Source organism: Cladophialophora immunda (genome assembly GCF_000835495.1).
Source record: "Cladophialophora immunda strain CBS 83496 unplaced genomic scaffold supercont1.5, whole genome shotgun sequence".
Classification (NCBI taxonomy): Eukaryota; Fungi; Ascomycota; class Eurotiomycetes; order Chaetothyriales; family Herpotrichiellaceae; genus Cladophialophora; species Cladophialophora immunda.
The window spans coordinates 4,298,338-4,318,394 of NW_015622545.1; the positions used below are offsets into that span (position 1 = coordinate 4,298,338).

Below are 20,057 nucleotides of genomic sequence, written 5' to 3' on the forward strand. Positions count from 1 at the left end.
ACTGCTGCGGCAACTGCTCGGTGGACGGTCAATTCGACGACTTCATTGACACGGCAGGGCTCCTCTACCAATATCTTCATATGGAGCATCACTCTCCAAAATCATCACGCATTTCACTGCTCTGCATGTCAGAAGATACCATTCACACGACACATGACGTGGTGCTCGATAGCTGAGAGCGATCCACCATGTCGCTGTCAATCTCGATCTCCAACGACGACGGGAAGCCGTTCCTCCCAGGCTCGCCCGTGCTGGGGGTCGTCAAACTGGTCACTTACGACGACCAACCGATCGGCGAGCTGTGCATTACTTTCCGGGGACGGGCGTCGGTGCTCCTGATCCATTCATATGGCGACATGACGACGTCGAGGAAGGACTACCAGTCGGTCGGCTACCTCTTCTCGCAGCACCTCAACCTCTACCAAGGGAAATACACGCATCGAAAGGGCAGCTACATGTGGCCGTTTGCCTTCTGCATCCCTCTCTCCGCTGCCCCCAGGGCCGTGGCTCCGAACTCGACCGACTTCTTCCATGCCGAACATCCATGGAAGAATGACCGCCCGCTGGGATCGCACCCGCTGCCGCCGAGCATGAGCCATGGGGGCCGCTTCCACTGTTCCATCAACTATACCCTGGAGGCGACGCTGGCCCAGCCGGCCCGGACGCCGCTCTCGTTGAACAAGACTTTGACCGCCAGCAAAGATGTCAAAGTCCAGCCATTGCCCAGCCAGATAGACTGGGATCTGGGCGATGACTGGCCGTATTCCAACTATCGGCACAGGCTACAATGCACTATCAAGGACATGTCGGAACCCTCGCCGCGGGGATTGTGGTCCCATCTGGGAGATGGCTTACGGGGTACCAAGTCGAACGATCGCAAAAGACTGGAGATATGTATTTCTGTCCGGGTCCCAAAGAGGGCCTTTCTCACCGAGCAACCTCTCTCTCTCATCATCTCTGCCTCGGCCTGCTCCATCGCAAAGGACTGTCAGCCCGAGAACGTCTCGCTGGGCAATCAGCTCGCGATCAGGGAGTTCAAGATATCATTGTGGCAACACACGCACGTCCGCGCAGGGCGGCATCACTCCTCCTCGACCAGGCGGGTCTTTGTTCGGAAGTCATCTTCGCGACTGGTCGTCTCCGAGACTCCGTCTCTGGGCTCGTGTCCCGGGGCAGACACACAGGCGCAGCCTGGCGAAGTCACCGCAACCAATCTGACCGACATCGCGGACCTGTCGTTGCCCACGTCGATCCTGGTCCCGGACTTTTCGACCTACAACATTGCCCGGTCTCACTCCTTGGAGATGACGTTTAAGATGCAGTACGTGAACAAGAAATTCAAGTTTTGCCTGGGCAACATCCCGGTCAGACTCCTTCCGGCGAAATGCGTCCCAGAAGGGCCCACGGACATGCCGCCGAGGAGCACGTCGGTCAGCGAGAGTGAACTTCGGGAGGGGTGGACGGTGTTTTCACCTGGCGAAGATCTGGCCATCGACGACGACGTGGCCCACATCCTGTTAGAGGAGCCGCCTCCACAATATAGGGCTTGACGATGCTGTTCTCGCTCCGTTAGAGGGATAATGGAGTTCTGGCTGGGAAGGTAGTTAGCGAGGTCTTTGGCTCGACGCATTCTTGCTCGAGACGAGGTGTCTACTGGGTACGCCAAATGCAATATTAATGTATTGATACTTGTTCAAAACCACGAGGACGGTGCCTGCTCCTCGACTGGCACATTTGGATGACCTTGACACCTGATTCGACCACGTACAGCCCCCTTCTCTTCCATAGTGGTTCGCTTTCCACCTCGATGAACACACTGTGGCTAGCGAGCCAGACCAACCACGAGTTCTCCCCGTGATTCCCTCGGTATCGTGAGAAAAGAAACCCGGGTGTTCTGTCCGAGGCCATTCGTTCATGATCGAAGGGACTTCCGATAGCCCGGGAGGGAATAAAAAAAAGGGGTAAGCCTCGTTCTCGACCAACGACACGGTGAGGCATCGCGATGGAAAGGGGGGCAGTTTCGGCCCGGGCGGCTGATGGATGGGATCAATGGGGCCCTATCAGTCGTCCATTTCAGGTACATGGCGGAGAGGAGGGGACAATCCACAAGGGGGATAGGATCTTCTCTGCACGAGGCCGTCACGCGACGTCGGCGGGGCTTAGGGTTCCTTGCACTGAGGCGAGGGAGTCGTGACGTTTGTATATAAACGGCTGCATGGCGCTGGGGAAGAGGTTTGTTTTCGTTGGATTGAGGAAAGGGTCTGGCTGTAGTTGATATACATTGACAAGACCATACCAGACCATACATACCGAGTCCATCTTCCAGCAAACCCGGGCAATAACACAACATGCTGGATAAATTGTTCCACAACAAGGCTGAGAGCAAAGTATGTTCAAGCAAACAATCAACCGCCCATCAAAGTCCTTCCTTCAGCTACACATACTCTCTCTATATCTGTGGGATTTTGTACCTGATTCCGCCCCCTTTCTTTGACCCGCTCGCTTCCTTTCAACGATGTATTCTTCTTCCCTGATCTAACTTCTGACACACGCCCTCAAAGACCCAGAAACACGGCCCTGCCGAGGAAGTCCACGAGATTCCAGGAGATCAAGCCAGCAATGCACGAAATGCACCAGCACCTGCAGTTGGCCCCAGCGCTGACCCCAACGCTGACGGAGATGCTGACCGGATAGAGCCTGCGCCGCCTGAACCGGCGCACCAGGACGCCGCCACCCCAGGCACTCGCGACGGGAAGTCTCGGCGGCGCCGGTCCTCGGTCCTCAACGCGATCTTGCGCCGACGCTCCGTCGCGAGCGACCAGGACGGTGGTTCAGACAAAAACAACAACAACAACAACAATCAAGACAATAATACCGCTGGCGAGGCCCATTCGGATCCAGAGCCCGAGCCCGTGGCCGGCGCGGCGGTCGTCGTCACCACCGCGGAGCCCAAGCATAAGTTCTGGCATGGCTTCACCGGCGTGGGCACGGGCAACGGCACAGGCAAGGAGAAGGTCCGCGAGGCTGGGACGGCGAGCACTTGATGAGATTTCTCAAGGGTTGTTGGGGGAAAGACATAATATGGGACGGGAGTGGTGTCAAAGACAGGGTTGCGGGATGGGAGAGATTGCTGCGCACATCTAGGACGAGATTAATTGATATCTAATGATAAAACTCCGTGAAACTTGTATACTGCGGAGATGTCTGGGTCATCAACTGTATTCTTGCCCAGTGACAGTTCCTCCTCACGGACGACGGCGACGGCGACGATTCGGACGCCCATTTCCGCTTGATACCCTCACAAATCCTCTAGCTCAGCGGTGGCGTTGCCGAAGAAGGGGTTGTACTGCGCGTTGACAAACTGCGAGGACCAGATCACCGGCTCCGACAGGTTCAGCGGCATCCTCTGCGCGCCCGTGTCGAACAGCGTCGTGTCCATCGACACCGGGTACCACTGGGACGGCGAGGGCGGCGCGGCCGGCACGTTCTGCATGCTCACCGCTTGGCCCCCGCCCAGCAAGGTGCCCGCCAATTCCCCAGGGAGGCTTGACGGCCGACCTGTGCTCACGGAAAGGTTGGGTCAATATCATTTTGTTTCCAAGGCGGATCAAAAGAGAGAAGGGGAAACAGACCTTGCGGATTGAGCCGGGTCTCCTTCAGGCCCTGCATCATCTTCTCCGCCAGCCGGGCGGCGTTGGAGTTGGTGCTCAGCTCCCGGAACACGGTGAGGCACACGTCGGCGTCCTCGTCCACGGCCAGCCAGTCGATGTCCTCGACCTCGCCCTCGTCCCCGCCCATGCAGAGGCTCGCGACCAGGAGGATCGAGGTCGCGCAGATCAGGCACGAGATCATCTGCCACCACGGGAAGTCGTAGATCAGCTGCTTCTTGTCCGCCACGTTGTGCAGCAGCCGCGCCGTGTGCTGCGCCGCCACCACGCACTTCTTCTTCGACTGCACGATCCGCGCTCGCTCGGCCTGGTAGAAGGCCAGCGGGTCGGGACACGATCGCAGGAATCGAGAGGGCGACAGCAGCGGTCGGTGGATCAGGGCTTGCAGGTTGTAGAATTTGATCGCCAACATGTTCCTCTACCGGTTTCATTAGCCCAGTGTCTCTTCCCGCCCACCCTTGTTTTTCATCTACGAGGCTGGGTAAACCTCCCCTCCGAACTCACCTGTCGTTTCAATATCGTCGACTTTTGGAAAATGTGAGCAAGATCAAACCTCAGCGCGCGAGGCAGGCTTGCCCTCCACTGCTGCAAGTCCTGGTCCAGACTCTGGATGGTCGAAAGCGCCAGCGCAGCGTTGTCGGTCCGATTGGGCCCGTAGAGAAGAGAGAAGACGCGTCCGATGATGCCCGAAAACTGAATCATGGCCACGAAGTATTCCCCGTCCGAGCACTCCTGGTCCTTCGCGGTCAGATTCCTCCGGGACTCGGCGGTGCCATTCGATATCGATATGTCGGAAGCTTTGGACGGATACGCGACCTTGAAGTCCTCGTCGTGGATCGCTGGAGGCCGGCCGAGTTGCAACGAGAGCAGACGGTCGAGGACATAGAGCGAGTACCACAGGCGGCGCCGGCTCTCGACTATCGAAACTCGTTCTAGGTTGTCCGATGTGAGTCGCTTGACGTCCTCTGTGTGGAGTCCAATACTTTGAGAGCTTCTGACGGCTTTCCCCAGAGTTGTCCAAGCGCTGTGTGACTGGAGTGAGCATATATACCGACAGTATGCAGCCTCAAACTCACCGATCCGTTTGACAGGTCGCCAGTAGGTAGAAGCACTGAGCAAGAAGTGCAGCAATATAGTCCATGCCCTGTTCTTTCTCATTGGATTGTGAAATCGAGACCGCTTGATCGAACCAGAGGTGGTGGTGATGAAGCCGGGAACTTCGCTCACACGTATCGGCAAACGTTTCATAGCATGCCCCAATGGCAAGGATTGTCACTGCGACACGGTGAGCTCGGTCCACCATACTATCGGGATGATGACCCTACGAAGCACTGATAGCCAGGGCCCACGAAAGCTCTGCAGGGAGTCAGAGCCCCAGAAAGCCTCATACTTCTGCCTGAAGACAGGCTCCCAGATGAAAGGGTATGCCATGTGAATGGTAGAAAAGTAGATCTCCAGAAACTTGTCCGCAATAGCCCGAGGCGGAAGAGATTCGGCTGCACTGTCTACAAAGGCCGTACGCAGGGCTCCATCTTGCTCGTAGCTGTCCAACTGACCTGTAGAGTTGTCGCCTTCAGACTGTTCGGCCTCGGAGCGGAGGGTGAGCGCCTGTTTCATCGTGTTGAAGAAGGCGATGTCGCTGGCCTCACCAAGGAAGCGGCGCGACAGGACCGAAGCCGACTCTTGGTCGGGGGAAGCTTGACTTGGAGTTGACTGATTGGTGATGCCCGAGTTGGCTGGTTCGGGCGACAGCGACGGCAGCTGGATGGCCGAGACGCCCAAGTCGATGGCCTTGCGGTCGTTCTCCGGGAGACTGTTGCGCAAACCTTGGATGAGGAAGTCGTACCGCCTGATCGCTTGCCTCAATTTCTGGATCTCGTCGTTGGCGGCGAGCAGGCTGAGCTGCGTCTGGCGGCTCTCGGACTGCCGCCTCCTGGTCGAAGGGACGTTCCAGCGACAGGAGTATCCATAGCCCGCGCATCGTCCGCAAACAGGGCGTTGGCCATCGCACTGCGCAATCCCAAGATTTAGACCTCTGTTTCTTTCGTATCGCTCAGGCACCAAACAACAAGCTACATAAGCACGGGAAAGGGATGGCTGGGCTCTCCCACCTTGGACTTTAGCACGCGACAACTGTCACAGGCGCGGGTGACACGTCTCCGTTTCAGTCCCTCCTTGATGTTTTGCTTGCTGGGGTCGGCCATGGCGACAAGTTGCGAGGATGCTGTCGGCCTCGAGAACTGTTGGGGCTGCTGTACCTTGTAGATGGAGCCGGTTGTCGCAGGCGTTGTCGCAAGGAAGACGTCAAATGGGAACAATCGTGATTCCAGGCCTTCGCGCCAGAATCCTCTGCAAAAGGGCGATGATATAATCGCACGTCCGACCACTCAAGTGAACATCCAGCAGTTCCCTCCTCTTGGTGTCTTTGCAGTCCTTCTCTTCAATGTGTCGTGTTACTGGCTTTCCGGTTGATCCGTCGTAGCCGCCGTTTCCGCCGTTTCCGGTTGTCGCGGGGCAAAATGCCTGGTGTAGAGGACAGGATGACCAACCGTTGAAGAGAATCGGAGATGTTTTCTTCACCGCTTGTAGGCGAGGCGTTTGTGGCGGGGTGCATGGACCTCTCTGATCTCGCCCAGCTTCGCCAGGTTGCTTGATGCTTGATTGCTCGGTTGCTGTGCTCGCATCAGTTTGGGTTTCGCCCAGCCCGACAAGATCCACGCTTTGCTTACTCATTCTGAAGTTGTCACTCGTGCTGTTGGGCCAGAGTCAGATCGTATCCCAAGATCGCTGTTTGATTACTGGCGAGTGGGAGGAATACGACTGGCAGCCCAGGCTGACGAGGCTTGCCTATCAGGCGTCCTCAAATGTGCTCCTTGGAGAGCAATCAGCCAGAGCAATCAGCCAGGCGAAGTCATCCTCTCCACATCTGCTGGAGACCTGAGGGCTTGTTGTCCTGTCGCAGAGCAGCAATGGATCGCAACATCTCCTTCATGAGGGATACGTGGAGGCTTACCACCTTCGGTACCAAAACATCAGCTCAGTCAAATGTCAGCAACAGCGGTGCAACATACCAGGGTGTTGGGATTGTTCCAACAATCTGCAACATTACAATCGCCTGAAGGTGGACTGTGTGTCAGAACCATACAAGAATATCACCTGAACCATCGAGTCCTCGTTCGGGATTACAGGCCAGATCAGTCCCATCCACCGTGTTATATATGCAAGCAGTTCTGCCATTGAGGGTTCGTGGCATTCAAGATTGCATTGAGATCACCATCCTCCCAGAGACTCCCCTTCGTTGAATCAACCCAGCTGCTCTGTTCAAATGGCTATCAAGGACTCATTCTTGGCCAACGGGACGGCCCACGTCGTCCAAGGTACGATAAACTACTACCTTGATCCTTCAAAAGGCGGTTACACAGAGTTCTACCCACAAACGGCGGGGTCCTTTCGAAGGAAATACGATCCGCACCCGGCTCAAGTCGCAGATATACGAGGCTTCGAGACAGAATTCAACCTCGACAAGCACGGCTTTGCGATTGTGCAGCACGAGAGTGAAGAGAAGGAATTCGCCGACGAGGAGCAAGTCAAGGACCGTCTTTTCTCCGAAGTTGCCGACCTCTTGAAGGAAGTGTAGGACATGCCCATCTCCCCCCTCTGTGTTCGTATCTTGCTGCTGGCTGGCTGACCGCGGACCGCAGGACTGGCGCCACCCAAGTGCGTCCATTCTCCCACCTGGTCCGTCGGCAACGGTGGGAAGATGCCCAAAATGCCGTGGAGGGGAAGGAAGACCACGAACTCGTCCGCAAAAAGGTTCCGGCGCGCTTCGCCCATGTCGATCATTCGTACGACGGCGCAGAGCAGATTCTGCGCGACAACTTGCCGGATGAAGAGCGCGAGCGACTCAGCAAGACGAGGTGGGCAATCATCAACGCCTGGCGTCCGTAAGTGCATCTGACCCCGAGTCCATGTCACAGAGAGTGGAGTGAACTTATTCAAACAGTATTCGCGAGGTCACCCGCGACCCTCTCGCCGTCTGCGACGCGCGCACGGTCGAGGAGGCGGACCTCGTCGGAGTGACCGCGCACACGCCGCCGCCGGAGACCGGCTCGTGCGAAGGCGTCTCGATGGGCCGACACTTTGAAACGTGGCACGTCAGGGCCAACCCGGCTCATCGCTGGTACTACAAGAGCCACATGACGCCGCAGGACGTGCTGCTGCTCAAGATCTTCGACTCGAAAAGGGACGGCCGCGCCAGGCGGGTGCCCCACACGTCCTTTTACTCGGACGAAGACTACGGTGACTCGAGAAACAGCGTCGAGACCCGGTGCCTGGTATTTTGGGAGGATGAGAGTTTCGAGTAATTAGTGAAACAGGACCACTCCACCGTAGTACCACTACCGAGTGAAAACTTTTCGCTCGGAAGGGGGCCGAAGTGAAAGAGTCAAGCGAGGGCACCGGAGCCAGACCAGGCGCCGTTCCAGAACTACTCGTCACTCAAAATGGGCGCGGAACAGTGAGCAACAGCTATTAGTGACAGAAGATGTTGTGGACGAAGAGGGCAGTCACAGAAAGCACATTATTTTGACCACAGACAAAGAAAAAAAAACTCCTAGCTGACAAACATCGAGATTGATCAACCAGGCTCCATTTGACAGAATTATGTTATCGACTATCGAAGAGAAAAAAAGCGGTGTTGCAAAACCTGCAGTCGGGTTTTCTTTCCCTGTTTTTCATGGGACCATCTCCGTCGTTACCACATGCGCTAGTAGTATGTCCAACTTTGCCAGGTAGAAGCCATAGAAATTAGAAAAGCCGGCCCTCCAAGAAGAGTTTACAAGGCAGCGGCGAGACCCATGAGGGCGAGGACACCGAGCTCGACCTTGGGGAGCGAGGCGGCGCCAGTGTAGGTGGCCGGGGCAACAGGGGCGCTGCTGCTGTAGGCAGCATAGCCCCAGCTGGTGGAAGCGGCAGCAACGGGGGTGCTGGTGCTGGTGCTGACGGCGGCAACGGGCGTCACCGAGGTCGAGGACCAGTCGGCCCAGGTCACGGCAGAGCACGAGGGAACAATGGTGATGGTGCTGGTGGAGCAGCCGGTCTTCCAGCCGCTGGTCGAGCAGGTCACGGAGGTGCTGGTGCTGGGACCGCAGGTGGTCGTGCTGGTGACAGAGACGGGCTTGCTGCTGGTCGTGGTCGTTGCAATGCTCCAGTCGCTCCACGGGTCAACGGTCGTGCTGGTGGTGGTAGTAGTGGTAGACCAGTCCTCCCACGCGCTGCAGAGGAGCGAATCCCAGATGGTCAGAGTGCTGGTGGTGCATGACTCCTTCTTGTACGAGGTGGCGCAAGAGACGGAGGTGGTGATGGTCGAAGTGCAAGTAGCGGGCTTGGTGGTCGTGGTCGTGGTCGTGGTAGTCGTCGAGGTAGTCCAGTCACTCCACAGAGCCTCGCAAGCAGTATCGGTGGGATAGATGGTGACGGGCTTGGTGACGCAAGAGTCAGCCTTGCCGCTCACGCCGCAGGACACGGTCGAGGTGGTGGTGATGGGGCAGTACAACGTGCTGGTGGGAGACGCCGGCTTCGAGGTGGTCGTGGTCGTGGTCGTGGTGGTCGTCCAGTCGGCCCACGAGGTGGAGATGGCAGAGCCAAAGGCAGAGCCGATGAGGGTAGCAACGACAGCAGTCTTCATTTTGAACGTCGATTGAAACGAGTGACGGAAGTTGGTTTGAGCAACTGGAGCAAGAGCAAGAGCAAGAGCTAGAAACGAATGACTGAAGTGAACTTGACACGCTTGGGGAAGAGAAAGCAAGAAGGACGAGGTGGCCGAAGATATAGACGAGTTCAAGTACTCGAAGCCACCCGGTCGGTATGGCCCAAAAGGGGTCGGAGCATCCAGAGGGCTGTGGGGAGGCGTGCAGGCGCAGCGCCATTCACCTTTGCCATCCAGCAAAAGCTGCTCATGGCAATTTCACCAGGGAAGTTGGAGTCGGCTATTCCAGCGCCCGCAACGCACCAGTCCTTGGTTAGGGGATGGGGACGGACAAACCTTGACTCACAGAAACAAATCGACTTCCGCCAGAGGAGAAATCAGCCTTGGAGCCGGAGATGGTCGTGGATCAGTTGCGAGTGGATCGGGGGGGCCAGACTCATGAGAGCTCAGCGCGTGGTATGCTATGTAAAGAAGGAGATGTGACATGATTGGCGCCTTGTATGGGAAGAGGAGACTTTGATTTCCTGGACACGAAGTAATTCCCTACCCGCAGGCAAGCCGTAGGCTGATTTGCCTATTGTTCGACTCTGGTGGATACGACCATAACCCATACGAGGTATTCTTCCCCCAACCGCCGTGAAGCTGTCGTCGAAAGTGCTCCTGCAGGGGCCCCGGCCCTCCGGTTCCTTTCCTGTTCCATACCGGCAATTTCTGGCCAGGAGGCACTGCATCCCATTGTTGAACTGGGCACAGGCGAGCATATTTCCCTGCAACCGTGGGGAAACGAGAGGCCAAGTGGGGAGGCAAAGACAAGCCGTTTGTATCGAAGCGGAACAAAGGCGAAAGGGCGGGAGGGCCAAAAGCGAGAAACGTCGAGAAAACGGATTAGTAGAGATGAGAACGTCCACTGGTCTTAAAGGCGTTGCATTGCCAAGAGGCCCATTCTCCGCCACGAGGCGGCTGCAGCCTATACGCGACGATCCCGAAATGAAGCTCAATTTGGCGGCCGTATCGATAGCGGATTTAAGGTTTGATGCTGGGCTGAGCTATATAAAGGGGGCCAATGAAAGTGGCCTCTCAGGGAGCTAGTCGCGCTAACTGTAATTGCTTAGCCACGTCCAACCATACATGTTCCCGGATTCGGTGTCACTTGCCTCATTGTGCTCTCCTCTACCCCTGGACACCCCATGTGGCCACCGGTCACCGCTGATCTGCCAACACGCGAGACTGCAGGTTCGCCGTCACGCCAGCCCGACAGTCCGGAGTATAACCCGGCAACGCTTTCGAGAACGTGCTCTTTCATTCGATAGTAACCGCCCGAGTGGAGATGATACACCGCCCGCATGGGACATCACCAAAGGGGATATTGGCTGTTTACCCGTGTCAACACTCTCTCACCGTGTTTCAGCGTGTCCTGCCTACACATCCAGTAGAGCAACTGTTGACAAGCAACACCAAGTCCGGAGATGACACTCGCATGTTTGTCATTGACTTGATTGCTGCTCTCTTCGTCGGGTCCAAGACTCGGAGAGCTCTGAGTCTGCGACTTGGCAAAACCGGGCCCTGCTCACTCCAAACTTGCTTTTCTCATCGCCTTTTGCTTCTTTACATCAACCTGCAAGCCTCTCTTATCTCTAGCTGACCTGTGGCTGAACAGCGCAGCGTGTCAGCGATGCATCTTACTACCAGATGCGCCCTGTTGACATCGTGGGAGAGACTCGCATCTATCTGTGGCGTATGGCTAGACCGATGACGTGATTTTGAGGCTGCCCCGGTTCGCGGCCGCTCAACGCCTTGTCATTTCCCCCTGAAAGCCTTTCAAGCATGGAGAACGCTCTATGGCATTCTTGCTTCGATGGCTGCCACCGCACCGCGGTGTTATTATGTGCTAACATCCAAAAGCGGTCAGTCCACTATTTGATCGGGCCTCAGCCAAATCTCCAAGTCTGCTCAGACAGGAGGAGTTTCGGAAGTCCCTCGATGCTCCATTCCCCTCCGTCAGTCTCGATGGTCGGTATCCTGTATTTGCTGATGTTGAAGAAGTTGTTGTTCTTGATGCAGATAATCAGAGGAAGATGTGAGAAAGAGCCTGCGCCGGACATGACTGCGTTTCGATAGGAAAACTGGTGCAACCTGGAGCAGTCTTTATTGTCCTTACAGTCACTGAACGGTCTCATCTATTCTCGGTGCTGACACCTTCCCCTCACAACACAGCAAAAGACCCGCGCAGTTGAACACTTGTACGCCGTCGTTCTTGGAGCTGCCCTCAACTTCCAGAGTCGGAGGCCTAGCACATCGAAGAACATGTTTCCTTGTGCCTTACAGCGCTTTGTTTGCCATCAATGGTGACCATCACGAAGTGTCAAGCTACGGTTGGGCTGATTCGAGCGCAGCAGGTAAAGAGAATGAAGGAGAAAGAGGACAGTCTGACATCGTGGGGCAGTGAATGACTGCAGTATAGCGAGGTGGGACTTTTTGAATTGATCGGGGAGGCTTTGAGGAGAAACGCAGCTGCTCAGCATAGAGTGGCCGCAGCCACCAGTCAATCGATCACCGAATGACGCCTCATCAGGAGGGGTTTGATAGTCTCATGGTAGCATAGTCCTGTATACATCAGTAGCTCCTATGCAGCTTTCATTTGGTGTCTTGTTAAATCCGATATCCGTGAGGATGCATGTCCGAACCATCATCCCCCCACCAGTCTTCATTGATAACCGAAGCATCGTCTTCCAACTTTCCAATCAGAGCCCATCTCCCCAGGCTGTGTGACTCACAGGTCTAGGCAGAATACGAGGATGAGGATTCCATCCAAGCTGAGCACGGGACGGGAACCTCCTCCCTTCTCCTGGCCGGGGAGGGAGAAAACACCATCTCTCCCTCTCCCCCAAATCCTTGAGGGACAAATCTCCCTCGAGAACGAGAGCAGTAAAGCATCGCTACATTGCGTGGCGTAAAGAATGGCCATGTCGTCGTCGTCGTCGTCGTCGCCGTCGTGCTGCCTCAAGAGCTTCGCATGGCAAGGCACGCCCAGCGGCCGGGTCGACAAGCTGGGCGCCAACGACAGCTATGTCACGGGCGACAACCCGGAGCGGGCGGTGCTCTTCATCCACGACGCCTTGGGGTGGACGTTTCCCAACGCCCGCCTCCTGGCCGACCACTACGCGCGCGAGGCCGACGCCACCGTCTACGTGCCGGACTTCCTGGGCGGCGAGGTGCTGCCGTTCGAGCCCATCCTGCAGGGCCGCTTCCACGAGGTCGACTTCGCGGGATTTCTGGCCCGCAACGGCCGCGAGGTTCGCGAGCCCGAGATCCTCGCCGCCGCCCGCCTGCTGCGCTCCCGGTACAAGCGCGTCGCCGCCGTCGGGTTCTGCTACGGCGGCTGGGCGTGCTTCCGGCTCGGGACGGCGCAGGAGCACCAGCCGCCGCTGGTCGACTGCATCACCGCGGGCCACCCGAGCCTGCTCACCAAGAAGGACATCGACGAGGTCGCCGTCCCCGTGCAGATGCTGGCCCCCGAACACGACCCGACCTACACCCCCGAGCTGAAGACGCACACCTTCGAGACCGTCCCCAAGGCGGGCGTCTACTTCGAATACCTACATTTGCCCGGGGTGGAGCATGGATGTCTTGTGAGAGGGGATCCTGACAAGGCGGGCGAGAGGGAGGCGATGGCTAGGGCCAGGAATGCTGCCGTGACTTGGTTCAGGCAGTTCTTACATGAGGGCTGAACGAGAGAGTATGCTCGAGCATGCGGAGCAAACAAGTATTGGATCCTATCATCCTCCACGTAATTCCCATCCGTTCATATCTAGCCAATATAACAACTATTTTCGGGCCGCACTGTCGTTGGGTACCTCCAGCAACGCAGTCTCAGACGCAAGGACTGTCACACAGCCGCTGTTTGATGCCGCTATTCTTCTTTGACACGATTTCCACTGGGACCCACATCTGCCTCACAGTCATCCACTGCGTGCCTCGTTATCCACGCCTCAGTCCCCAGCGTGATCCAACAGTACCAGTCCGAGACGAGGTAGAGTCTGTCGACAAGAAGAGCCGCCCACAGGTGCCGCCGGGCAAAGGGGTATTCGTTTGCAAAGTCGAGCAGACCGTCGATGTAAGTGTAAAGCTTGATAGAGAGCACGAAGAAACTATGAGGACTCGTTAGCTTGGTTCGAGAGAGCCAGGGTCGGCTTTAGGTAGGACCTTACGCAAACCACGGACAGACATGGAATATTCTCCAGAAGCAGTACAGGCGCACCCACAGCAACACCGGATTGAGCATTCCTTCCACCATCTTTCGTGTCATATAAGGACAAGTCTTGTACATTCCCACAATGCCGGGTTCGTACACGAGACACATCAATCGGTGTCGAAGGCCGCTCCGATACCATCGTTTCATTTGCCCAGCGAACCGTGCGTCTGGCATGATAGAGGTACCGACCTCGGCTTCCTTTGTAAGCTGCATACCAAGCTTCCATTGGACTGGTCTCTGCCCGTCGCTCACCGGGGATTTGAAGAGATGTTGGAAAAGGACCCATCGTGTGATGAAGCTGTCATCACCAGAGTTTTGTCGTTGGCCCATCCACATATCGTTCGCAAAAGCACGTTGGAACGACGGGTTGCGCGCGATCTCGGAACGGAGTAGCGCTGTAACACCGGAGACACAAAAGTTGATTCCACCATCCGCGGCATACGCACCTTTCATGCTTCCATGGCGCTTCCCACGAAGACGAATAGCGGCCACCTCCCAAGGCGTGATTACGCTGGAATTCTGTCTCTTGGTCGGTAGATATGAGCTGCCAAAGATTCCGTGTTAGCCTACTGCGACCGAGTCCGGCAGTTGAGCATCTACGCAGGGATTTCCCAAGCAACTCACTTTATTGGACCACCGACAAGTCCAATGTCTTCCTGCTGAAAAGGCGCCAGAAGATGTGTAAGCACGGTCTCATGTTTCCAGAACGCGTCATCGTCGACCAACGCCATAATACCTCCTTTGCTCTCGTTGATGCCTCGCAGAAGTTGATCTCGTTTGTTCGCCTTGAGCACCGTGAGAATACGAATATCCGTCTTGCCTATATTGGCTTCCACAGACGGAATATGAACAAGCTCTCGGATCCTGCCTTCCTCTTCTTCGGTGGTAATAATGATGATCTCGAGCGGTCTATTTCTAAGCAACCCACTGAGGCATTCAGAGAACGCCGGATCTGTGTCGACGGTGGGGACGATGATGCTGACATCAGAAGCGCTGTATGCACGGTCCTCAGGACGGGGTATGGGAAACTCGCGATACCGTTTGCGATTTCTTTCGGATATCCGCTGCTCGAGAACGTCCCAAAGGCTAGACGATCCAGCGTTAGAATAATCCGAAAGACACTCTCAGGCAGTTTACACGAAAGCTCCTAGGACAATAGGAGGAGAGAGCCATTCCAAGCTGGACGGCAGAGCCATGTGGAATGAACGTGCTTGGATATTGCTGAGGAAGCGTCAAAGTATCTTTGGTGTGTGGTAAACAAATGTGGTATGACAGCCAGGGGTTGATGAAGCCGATAGGCGAAGTCCAACTCTCTTAGCCGCACTCATATATAGATGTAGACTTTCAATTTAGTCTCAGCATGTTGTCACTTGTTTGAGCCAACGAAGGCTGTGTATCCACGGTCACAGCTACAGTGTTTTGCGGTAACAACGAGGCATCACACAAGCATCAGGCGGACACTGGTGACAGGATATGGGAAGATTCGGTCGCGGACCCTCTAGGGGACATAGTGAGTTGGTGATACCAAGGGATGTGAACCTGGTCAAGTATGCGGAAGTCTTTTGAATGACAAGAACCACCATAACACCCTCGTAGTTATCGGTTGAGTGACATGGATGTGGGTGGTGACATACGTGTCGCGCGCCCACATCGACAGACAGCAGGAGTAACAGCATTCAAGCCGGAAATAGGGCCACAATACCATTCCCTGGTCTTGTCACTTCTCAAAATTGGTGAGAAAGTGGGAAGAGCTGATGTATTGGCAGTAGTTGTGACTACAACCACCCTGGCGTCGCGTGGGGTTGACATTGATTGTCAATATAGTATACGCCCAATAGGTGGTTTGGAGTTTGGCATTGCAAATAATTTTGGTGGTGATTTTAGTCCGAATGCTAGAACATTTTGTCCATTTGAACCGAGAGGATGCGGTAAGATAGCTCGTCCTTGAAGTTGACCTTTGGTACACGAGGCTATTCCAAGAGAACTTCTTGCGATGTGAAGTTTCATGACGCAGAATTCACGTCGTCCTTTTGATCAAGTCTGCGACTGCCTTCTGGTGGAAAGCGAGCGAATACCAAAACCCCGAACCCTATCAATGCGACAGCCTGGGAAGTAGAGTCAGTAGTGTCACTTATAAGAAGTTGTCTTAGTCGAACAGATCCACATACCGCGTTGCACGTGAAAACAAGCTCCGTTCTCCCAATACTCGCAAACGCTGCAAAAATGACACCAAAGACAAACGTCGTCGACAGTCGAGCCATGTTTTCAACCAATGATACTCCGGCGAGAGCATCTGTACGTTCGCTGCTGCTAGCAGAACTTCCCACCATTTGAAGGACGGTCCCTTTTGCCGCCGAACCAGTTCCGGCGGCAAAGGGCAGAACTACTGCCACAAGATACATTTGCCAGCCCTGGCGAACAAAGGAGCAAAGCAGTGTCAGAAGTCCATCAGCAACCAGCGAGAATCTCGTGTACGTCAGATCAAAAGCAAACGTTTGCTCCTTTTGCGGTTCTTTGTCTTTTGAGTTGCGCATGCCGTTGGCGCCGGCTTGCTCTCGGTCTTCTGCCAAAAGTGGTGCACGTTCCGATGGCCTGGAATCTTCTGCATTTGCCATGTGCCGCTCGTCTCTCTTCAGCATCCACTTCCTTCCAATGGCGATCAACTTCGGAAACGCAAATGTCAAGAAGACGCCCCTCAGCATTGAGTACATAAAGATGAGGCCGCCATTCTGCTGTGTCCCAAAGTCGAAGACGTCTGTTGAATAGAGTTGTAACAACGTGGGCAGATACCCTTTTGCTCAATGTTAGTGACGATTTCACCCGGGGCAGATCAATCTCACCTGTGGCTAGAATTCCAAGAAAAACTCCCCATGCGAGCAGAAATGCACCGTACTCTGTTCGCACGATACCGTCTCTTGTGACGAATTTCCGGGGCGCAAAAACCATCAAAGGACCGAAGAACTTGGTGATGGCTGAAGTCATCTTTGTCTTCTTCGCCTTGATCGAGTCCGGGTCGACTTCTTTTGGTGGGGGCGGGATGTGCGGCAGGAAGACGAAAACATAGGCACAAGAAGTCAAAAAGAGCATCAAGGTTAAACGGAAAGGAGCCTTGATATCGAAAGCCTCGGCCACAACACCGCCCAGCAAAAAGCCCAGGGCAGAGCCAAACATCATGCTACCGGTCAGCCTACCGAGCGCCGCTGTCCGGCCCTCGTGCTCCACAACATCGGTAATGAAGGTGTTCAGCGCTAGCATATACCCACTGGGTCCCCCAACGATGGTGACGATCTGCGAGCACTGAATGATGATGATGCCTGCGGTGCCCCAGACCTCGACACCCACAATTTGTATCAGCAACCTGAGGGCAGGGAAGAACACCTGGGTCATCAATGTCGGCTTGACCCCGATGCGCTTGATCAAGCTGCCGGTCAGAAAGAGGTTCAATGTGCCGAAAACGGTGGTGCTGGCACCCAGCAAGGACACTGATAAGGCTGTTGCGCTTTCAATTGGATGGATAGAACATCTATCAGAGTCGTTTCCAGTGCCTGGGCTTGTCATGTGGACGGATGGTCCCATTGCTGCAGAGAGGACTGATGTCCAGGTTGCCGTCGTGGAGGACCGCCCAAGTCCGTGCACAACTCCAGAAGGATGATCTTTGTAGTAGGCGTCACAAGTCATAAGCCTGAAGACGTATAGCAGCGGCACTTGAGTTACGCCGAAGCTCAAGCTGGTCAGGAATGCACAAAGCAAGACTAGATACCTCACCGACCGCGGCCATGTTGCTGGTTCCACATCTGGAGTCTCGTCTTCAGTCGAGACTTCCTGGACAGCCACGCTCTCCACGACACTGAATTCCTGAGATCCGGTGCGATCAAGCAAGTGTGGCGCCGTTTCCTCTAGGTCTTCGCGGTGGACGGACGAGGCGCGTCGACTGCTGGTGCGGCGCGAGTTGCCCATCCTCGGCAGATTGGCAGTACAAATGGAATCGGCGAATGCAGAGTCTGATACCGGCAACTGACAGGTCCTGTTCCGCTGGTCATGCTTTGAGGATGGATCTCAGTATGAAGGCTGTTGAGCGACTCCGACGTAGTCCATCAGAGGGACACTGGCGACACACAGGAAGATGGGCAGTGGGACAAGAATGGTGGCGTGCAACGTTGCGGTCAAACCTCAAAATCTCGAATGCCACCATCGTCGGCTCAAATGCCGACTTCTTATCATCACGTGAGCAACTATTCCGCTTCCGGAAGGTCCCGGCGGAGACAACGCGATCAGCCGCCGCCATCGTCGATCCCCAGTTGACCGCAGCCTCGTCAGTATCAACATCAGCCTTCTGCCTCTCTCGTCTTTGATTTAGAGTAAGAAGGAGGGCTTCACTTCCTCTGATCTTTGCGGACCAGTGCACCTTGTCGGAAGGACGATACGGCCTGTAGAAAAGGGATAAAGGGCCATGATAATACAAGTGGAGATACATAAAGTACGCCGCCGATACCGAGATTTTTCGGCTACTCGGACCAGGATTTATCAAGCGTCCATACCGGACATCGAGAGGATGGATTCCATGTATGCAAAAATCTGGCATGTGATTCATACAGCCTATGCTGTCATGGGACTATCGAGCCTGTCCTGATGAAGCTCCAAGCCCTGACTGATAAGTTGGTGCCCATGTTGACCTAAACATGATATTTGTGGGCTCGAGTAGAGACGTTCCGCCCCATAATATCATCTATCCCGGATGGGATGGCTGCGACCACTCTATGCTGAGTTGCTGTGTTTCTCCTCACAGCGTCCCCAACCAGTTCAAAAGCCCAGCTCGCTACACTGCATTGTGGCCCCCTTTGTCCCAGGTCCCACCCCTTTGACCTTGCTCAACCTGTATCATTACCCTCTGATCAGACAACATGCTCAACTCAGGAGTCAAACAAAGCATTCAGCCCCTCGTCAAGTTTCTGCATGACAGCCTCTATCACCAGCTGCTTTGTGTAAATCTTGATTTTCTCCTGGATAATTGCAAGATCCTCCGGACTCAGAGGCAGGTGTTCCAATGATCGCAGATCCGTCATGCTAATATTGAGGCGAAAGGGTTTGTTATCCCGTAGGGGCGCATCGTTGCCTGCGGGTGCTTCTGGGTCGGGAAGCTGGAGGATTATGGCGGTGCTGCTGGGTGGAGGAGCTGGTTGGATTGACTCCACCTCTTGGGGCACTTCCTCACGAATTGCTGGGCTTTGGTTCAGACAGTTCTCCCTTGATCAGTTGCTACTCTTCTTCGTCGCCTTTTGAGGCATTGGCTTGAACACAGACGCTTCCAGTGATCGAGTCTCCTTCGGCTTCGAGGGTCTCGGCTTCCGCCAAGGTCGGCGCTCTGTAAAAACGTGGAGGAACATTGCAATCGAAAGCCCACCAATCTTTGATAGATTTCCATGGTTCCCCGCAATGCCTCCTCCGGCATCCTCCATCTTCGGGCATAGCGGCGTCTGTGTTGTACAGCACAATCGCGCTGATAGCCTCTGATGAGTCCGGCGGGCTTGAGCGATCCCTGACACGGCATGCCCGAACCGTAGTGTTCCACCAGGACTCGACATAAGGGGAGAAGGTCCAGTCTTTGTCCGACAAGATGGATGTGTCCGCTCGTGGACTCCATTCACGGCCAAATAGGCCTGCCATCTTTGTTTGGAACTGAGGTCCTGGAGGCAGAAATGCCCACATAAAGTTGTCGCCTTTTCTCCCTACGAGTATCGCAGCAGAGAAAGTCACTTCGCGATGCCACCAGCGCGCTCCCCGGTTAAGAACGATTACTGGGCCTTGGTACCTGCGAGGCCGTTAGCAAGTCAACATATGTCATGGGACCGGTGATTTACCCTACTACTTCATTTCTCCATCCTTTCCCAAACTCAAGCAACTCAATCGTGCTTGCATCATATTCAAGTCTCGGCGGTGTTGGGATGGTGTACCCCCAGGGCGGCGAGGGCGGTGTTGGGATGGTGCGCGTCAAGGGCGACGAGGGTGATGTGTCACTCAGCTTCCAGGCTTGATCCGCCATATTGAAAACCAGTCCTGGTGGATGGATGTGTTGGGTAAGGGAACCTGCAGGACCTGCCACAGGCAAAATGGAGAGTTGATTTGAAGAATCGCGAGTTGGAGAAAGGTCGGAGACCTTGGGGGTACAAACAGATGAGCGAGTAGGACTTGTGGTGAAGTGAGAGTTGCGGTGAAAGATCCCTTCACTGCTGTCTTCCCCGAAGATTCACATCGTAATCCCACTCTCATCTCCTTCTTCGCAGAGATATCACTTTCATCTAACTTTCCTCCGACATACAAAATAATTTTCGACGACATTCCATCTGATAGCGTGCTCTTGCTCCAAACAATAGTCGAACCACAGTGCAGAGACATATCCGAAACACAGCATCAGAATAAAGCTTCCTCAAGC

At 55.1% G+C, this 20,057-nt stretch overlaps 8 protein-coding genes across 9 annotated transcripts; 3 read left to right on the plus strand and 5 right to left on the minus strand.

Moving 5' to 3' along the window:
• Positions 1 to 188: 188 nt before the first annotated feature.
• Positions 189 to 1,550, plus strand: PV07_09590 (uncharacterized protein; the record flags this gene model as incomplete). Its single annotated transcript, XM_016396859.1, has 1 exon — positions 189 to 1,550. One exon carries the CDS (start codon positions 189 to 191, stop codon positions 1,548 to 1,550), a length of 1,362 nt encoding a protein of 453 aa, XP_016246715.1.
• A 1,585-nt stretch (positions 1,551 to 3,135) lies between these two features.
• Positions 3,136 to 6,277, minus strand: PV07_09591. 2 transcript variants are annotated; one of them, XM_016396860.1, is made up of 6 exons: positions 5,780 to 6,277; positions 4,994 to 5,678; positions 4,745 to 4,943; positions 4,173 to 4,692; positions 3,633 to 4,086; positions 3,136 to 3,558 (listed from the first exon to the last, which is right to left on the minus strand). In XM_016396860.1, exons 1-6 carry the CDS (start codon positions 5,870 to 5,872, stop codon positions 3,299 to 3,301), a joined length of 2,211 nt encoding a protein of 736 aa, XP_016246716.1. In that variant the 5' UTR covers positions 5,873 to 6,277; the 3' UTR covers positions 3,136 to 3,298. The 2 variants fall into 2 exon arrangements, with proteins under 2 accessions (XP_016246716.1, XP_016246717.1); XM_016396861.1 differs by having other exon boundaries at positions 4,994 to 6,277.
• A 208-nt stretch (positions 6,278 to 6,485) lies between these two features.
• PV07_09592 (uncharacterized protein) lies at positions 6,486 to 8,488 on the plus strand. The gene is made up of 3 exons (XM_016396862.1): positions 6,486 to 7,301; positions 7,370 to 7,612; positions 7,672 to 8,488. Exons 1-3 carry the CDS (start codon positions 6,994 to 6,996, stop codon positions 8,030 to 8,032), a joined length of 912 nt encoding a protein of 303 aa, XP_016246718.1. The 5' UTR covers positions 6,486 to 6,993; the 3' UTR covers positions 8,033 to 8,488.
• On the minus strand, positions 8,275 to 9,354 carry PV07_09593 (uncharacterized protein; the record flags this gene model as incomplete). Its single annotated transcript, XM_016396863.1, has 1 exon — positions 8,275 to 9,354. One exon carries the CDS (start codon positions 9,352 to 9,354, stop codon positions 8,503 to 8,505), a length of 852 nt encoding a protein of 283 aa, XP_016246719.1. The 3' UTR covers positions 8,275 to 8,502.
• A 2,778-nt stretch (positions 9,355 to 12,132) lies between these two features.
• PV07_09594 (uncharacterized protein) lies at positions 12,133 to 13,188 on the plus strand. Its single transcript, XM_016396864.1, has one exon. It carries the CDS (start codon positions 12,333 to 12,335, stop codon positions 13,101 to 13,103), a length of 771 nt encoding a protein of 256 aa, XP_016246720.1. The 5' UTR covers positions 12,133 to 12,332; the 3' UTR covers positions 13,104 to 13,188.
• Positions 13,189 to 13,285: 97 nt separating this feature from the next.
• On the minus strand, positions 13,286 to 14,823 carry PV07_09595 (uncharacterized protein; the record flags this gene model as incomplete). Its single annotated transcript, XM_016396865.1, has 4 exons — positions 13,286 to 13,523; positions 13,584 to 14,171; positions 14,252 to 14,713; positions 14,765 to 14,823. 4 exons carry the CDS (start codon positions 14,821 to 14,823, stop codon positions 13,286 to 13,288), a joined length of 1,347 nt encoding a protein of 448 aa, XP_016246721.1.
• Positions 14,824 to 15,630: 807 nt separating this feature from the next.
• PV07_09596 (uncharacterized protein) lies at positions 15,631 to 17,584 on the minus strand (the record flags this gene model as incomplete). The annotated part of the gene is made up of 3 exons (XM_016396866.1): positions 15,631 to 15,732; positions 15,796 to 16,418; positions 16,468 to 17,584. 3 exons carry the CDS (start codon positions 17,582 to 17,584, stop codon positions 15,631 to 15,633), a joined length of 1,842 nt encoding a protein of 613 aa, XP_016246722.1.
• Positions 17,585 to 18,205: 621 nt separating this feature from the next.
• On the minus strand, positions 18,206 to 19,667 carry PV07_09597 (uncharacterized protein; the record flags this gene model as incomplete). The annotated part of the gene is made up of 3 exons (XM_016396867.1): positions 18,206 to 18,867; positions 18,929 to 19,436; positions 19,486 to 19,667. 3 exons carry the CDS (start codon positions 19,665 to 19,667, stop codon positions 18,538 to 18,540), a joined length of 1,020 nt encoding a protein of 339 aa, XP_016246723.1. The 3' UTR covers positions 18,206 to 18,537.
• Between the last annotated feature and the right edge of the window lie 390 nt (positions 19,668 to 20,057).